Here is a 4933-nt window from a genome sequence, read left to right on the forward strand (position 1 = left end):
TTTGTGAAATGTTTTCATTCTTTTAGTTTGCCTAACAATCTGTACTACTTCTGCATCATAATTAGAAAGCTTTCTTTCATGATCACTGAAAAGAAAGCTGCAAATGCCGTGGGAGGCAAGACGGCACGAGCTTGTGATAGCTGTGTGCGTAGGCGGGCTAGCTGGTTTTGTGCTGCCGATGATGCTTTTCTTTGTCAAGCTTGCGATGCATCGGTGCACTCCGCCAATCAATTAGCAAGCAGACACGAAAGGGTTCGGCTCCAGATATCATCTGTGAAACCCAAAAACGAACGTTCAAGAACCGATGATGATTCTCCACCAGCATGGCACCGTGGTTTCACACGCAAGGCGCGAACCCCACGCCATAACAAGCCTATATCTGTGCAGCGACAGGCTAAAGAGGAGGAGAATGTCTTGGAACTTCTGCCTGTTGTTCCAGAGATTGGCAGTGAAGTAGATTCCCCAGATGCCTGCAATGAAGAACATGAGCTTCTTTACCGGGTTCCTATCTTCGACCCTTTTGCTGCTGAACTTTGCCATGAAATGGAAAACACGATTGAGGATGAGAGAACCACCATGGGGATGAAGAATGAAGTGGGGACAGTGGTGGGTGATGATTATGGACAAGGTGGGGTTTGTGACTTGGATGATTTACATGGGTTTCTGTCCTCAGAAATGGAGCTTGCTGGTTTTGCTGCTGATGTTGAGAACCTTTTAGGCAAAGGACTTGACGATGAGGAATCTGCTGCTGACATCAAAGGATTGGGACTTCTAGGATACTGTAAAGAGGAAGATGGAAATGATTTGTGCATTGATGTTGGAGAGAGAAGAGTAAAGGTTGAAGAGGAGGATCAAGAGATGGAAGCTGCTATCGTAGCATGTGATGATCAATTGAATCCATTAATGGTGGAGAACATGAGAGAAACATTAGATTGGAAATTTGATTACGAGTTGCAGCAGTTTGCTGGAGATCAGGATCAGGAGAAGGCAACTCCCATGGCAGAAAAGGAAACGATGTGCGGAAAAGGATCATGTGAAGAGGAGATGATAAGGAAGGAGATGTTTTTGAGGCTAAACTATGAGGAAGTTATTAAAGCTTGGGCTGGCCAGGGTTGTCCATGGACGACAGGAACACGACCGGAGCTCAATCCTGACCCGCTGTACTGCTGGCCAGACTTCATGGTACTGATCTCCCTCTCCAGGCCTCTTACTGATTTCTCTCACACCGTTTTTTCGTTCTTTGAGTGATTTTCTGTCCCTCACTTCATGGTACTAAATCATGAGTTATGTATTGATGAAATTACAGGGAGAAGCTCATGATCAGCCTGCATATGGAGATACAGGAGTAGTAGTAGGCATTGATGAAGAAAACCATGCGGGATGGCGGGATCATGAGGTTAGAGAAGCAAGAGTATCAAGGTACAGAGAGAAGAGAAGGACACGCTTGTTCTCAAAGAAGATAAGGTACCAAGTACGGAAACTGAACGCGGAGAAGAGGCCAAGAATGAAAGGCAGATTTGTTAAGAGGACGTCCACCTTCCTCATGGGGACTTCTATTCCTACTGCTGCCGCCGCATTTCCCTACCTCAACAAATAACCGTTATTTAACTAATTAACTGCCAAGTTTGATTGGCCAAGTTGGAATAGTTAAGGTCATGGTCGTTTAATTAGGGCTCTTAATTAGGCTGCCTAGCTTTGATTACTTGCATGTTATGTCATAAATGTCAGTAATTAGCTACGTACGCAGCTTATTACCTTAACTCTCTCTCTCTCTCTAACATGTTAGAGTACTGATGTACACTACCATTCAGCAAATCTCTAAATTATAAGTGTCAGGCTATTGAGCCGCGAGAGCAGTATTGTGGACACATATACCCCGACACTGAACATTGAGTCTTTCAAAGGTTGCGTTTGCATGCTGGCACGATCCCAAATGCTCTGAGTTGATATGCGAATGGTAATATTTTATGGATCTTATTAAGATGTGTTTGAATGTAAATAAATTGAGATATGTGTTTGAGTATATGAAGTATATTAACATAAGGTTTTTTTTTTTTCTTTTATGAAAAGTTGAAAAAATAGTAAGTCGATTCTATCAATGATTGATTTGAAATGAGTTGAATTAATTTCAATAGCCAAACACACCCTTAAGAGCTGAGAGGTGCATAAGCTCATGTAACTCATGTTGTTTTTTTTTTTTTTTTATAACCATGCAGAAATTCAACTTCTGATTACCAACTTTGAAAATAACTTCCATGGTTTATAACAAATTTCCCTTTATTCGATGAGCAATCTTCATTACGAGCACTCTCATTGGCTTAGGCAATGTCCATCTTTAGCTAAAATTTTACTAACATACCCCTAAAAATCCTCACATTGAATTAGAAATTGGTATATAAATTTGGATATTAACTACATGCAGTAACTAGTTACTGCATGTAGTTATTGCAGTAATTTAGGCAAACACTATTATATTAAGTACTTAAGGAATATGCTGAACTACAGTAACTTAGGTAAACACTATTATATTTATTTCTCACTCCTCTCAAATTCGTGAGAAACCTTCCTGCTATTGGAAATTCTCTCATTCTGTCACTCCAACCTTCTTCCCCATTCTCTCTTTCTCTCTCCGATTGAGAAACCTAAGAAATCCCTCTCTCCCTTCTCTCTCACTCCTAAAATCTCTCTCCCCTTTCCCTCTCTCACTCCCGAAATCCTTTTCCCAATTTTTATTCTCACTCCTGAAACCCATCATGAAACCCCTACTAAACCATGCATCTTCACTACACCCTTTCCATGATTGAGCCCCTGTGAAGCCTTGAAGACAGCTTGCTTGTTAATTTATGCAGTTTATCTCTTCTCCTAACTCTCTTATAATTTCTGTCATCGTTTGTTCGTATTGTTGTGATTTGTAAAATTTCTCTTACTAGCATGGTTATTGTTGTGATTTGGGAAATTCTTCTCGATTATTTTCCATATCACTGCTTTGTTGCTGCAAGCTTACAATGTGCCTATAGTAATACCATCAATTAGAGTTAGGCAACATTCTTACAACTACATGGAAAAAAGTAACATTCTTACAATATTCTTAAAAGCTATAAATGTTACCTTTAGAGGAAAGAAAAATATTGAAACAAAGTAAGGTAAGACAAAACCAACTTCAGGACTAAATGATTGTCAGGATACTTTGTTAAAATATATGTTTAAAATAAGGCAGTTAAGGTTAATTGATCATACAAAGTTGATTAAATGTTACGCTTTTATAAAATAGACCTTGCCTATTGGGTTGTGAAGTTTATGAGTTATCTTTCTCAAATATTTGCTTATTCTTTGTCATGGGCTAATGATAGTTTAAACTATGCAGGTATTGAAGGCCCAAAAGCCCGAAGCCCACTCATCCTTTAAGCCCAAGTCCATTGAAGCATTAAGCGTCTCAGCCACTCACCCTTTACATTTTTTCTGCTAAAGAAGCCGAGCTCTCCCAGAGGGTAGAATGGAGATAAAATGTAGGCGACGGTTAGAAGAGCGAGAAGGAAAAATGATGAAGGAAAGTGATAAAAGGGGACGAGGAGCAAGGATGCGGGAGAGTTTTTCTAGCTATTTTTGTGGTGTTTTCCTTTCTACTTTTATTTTCTATTACAAGGGTTGCTCTGTTAGGGTTTCTGTAAAGCCTCAAAATCATCTTTTTCAAGATGATTCTAGGCTAAACTCTACAACTAGGGTTGCAGGGAATGGATTTTTCTTCTTCTATATGAGTACTGTAAGGTGCTGTGGTATTTAGCAAGACTCTGTCTCTATATTTTAACTCCTGATTCACTGTGGGTTTTTGTATAATCTCTTGTTCTTGACCTGTTGTAGACTCATGGCACATCAGGATCTTAAAATAATCAAGGATTCCTCAGCCCTAGGGTCTTAGAATGATAAGGATGATTAATATAGTGAGGGATTTATTTCTACTGGTGCTTTTAATCTAAGATTACATGTGTTCTTGAGTTTATGTGTTAATATCATGATTGGTTTGGCACAAGCAGATGCACCCCGTGACCAACATCTCGATGGTTGAGAAAACCCTAATCCTGTGACCCTAGTATTTACTCTCCTGCCAATACATCTTTTGATTTCTTAAAGATTCTAAACTATTTTCTCTAAGTTGATTGTTTTTGTCCAACATCTCATCTTTTTATCCAAGAATTAAAAGAATACAAAGTAGTTTTCATTCTGACTTAAACTCATGTTTCATTTCCTTTAGAGTGATTGCAGTCCCTCATCCTTAATATCTAAATACAAATTCATCCTACATATTGTACAAATTTCAAGTAAATAGTTTATCACATTCTTATAGTAAATAGCCTTAAACCCATCCAACTACAAAGGTCCTCATGCTCCCATTTTTACTTCATTTAACTTTTTTTGCTTGATTGATCGTGTTGACAAAGTTGTCCCTGTGCAGATGACCTTGAAAGCTCCCTGTGTTTTTAAACCTGCTTTTATAGTTGGAAGCAATATTTGGGGAGTATCACTAAACAACACACCAAGGCATTGTCTAAAACAGAAACTAGTCCTAATTGAATTGCAACATCGCACCAAATCTCATCATAAATCTTATACTAACTTTATTCAAAAGAAATAAACATACTTGGATTGCCTCGGAGCAGACAAATGTTATTTTTGTTATTTCTGCAAACTTGAATACAACATTAATAGCAGCAACCTCGAGAATTTGATGATGATAACATTCTAATAACAGCAACTACAAGAGTTAATAAAGGATTACATACAATATATGGATTTATTATCAATTAAAGAGAAATTAAGCATCAATCCTTTACCCCCTATTTGGTTACCAAGAAAAATAAGCAATGATAAATAAAGGCTCCTGTTAACCATAGCCACTTCACTTATGCTATGGTTAAGCTTGAATCTTATTCTTACA

At 38.3% G+C, this 4933-nt stretch overlaps 1 protein-coding gene across 1 annotated transcript; it reads left to right on the forward strand.

Moving 5' to 3' along the window:
• LOC121245089 (zinc finger protein CONSTANS-LIKE 16-like) lies at positions 1 to 1760 on the forward strand. The gene is made up of 2 exons (XM_041143377.1): positions 1 to 1182; positions 1307 to 1760. The coding sequence occupies exons 1-2, from the start codon at positions 79 to 81 to the stop codon at positions 1595 to 1597; spliced, it is 1395 nt and encodes a 464-aa protein (XP_040999311.1). The 5' UTR covers positions 1 to 78; the 3' UTR covers positions 1598 to 1760.
• The last annotated feature ends 3173 nt before the right edge of the window (positions 1761 to 4933 follow it).

The sequence above is a fragment of the Juglans microcarpa x Juglans regia genome, chromosome 8S, assembly GCF_004785595.1.
Source record: "Juglans microcarpa x Juglans regia isolate MS1-56 chromosome 8S, Jm3101_v1.0, whole genome shotgun sequence".
In the NCBI taxonomy this organism is placed as follows: domain Eukaryota; kingdom Viridiplantae; phylum Streptophyta; class Magnoliopsida; order Fagales; family Juglandaceae; genus Juglans; species Juglans microcarpa x Juglans regia.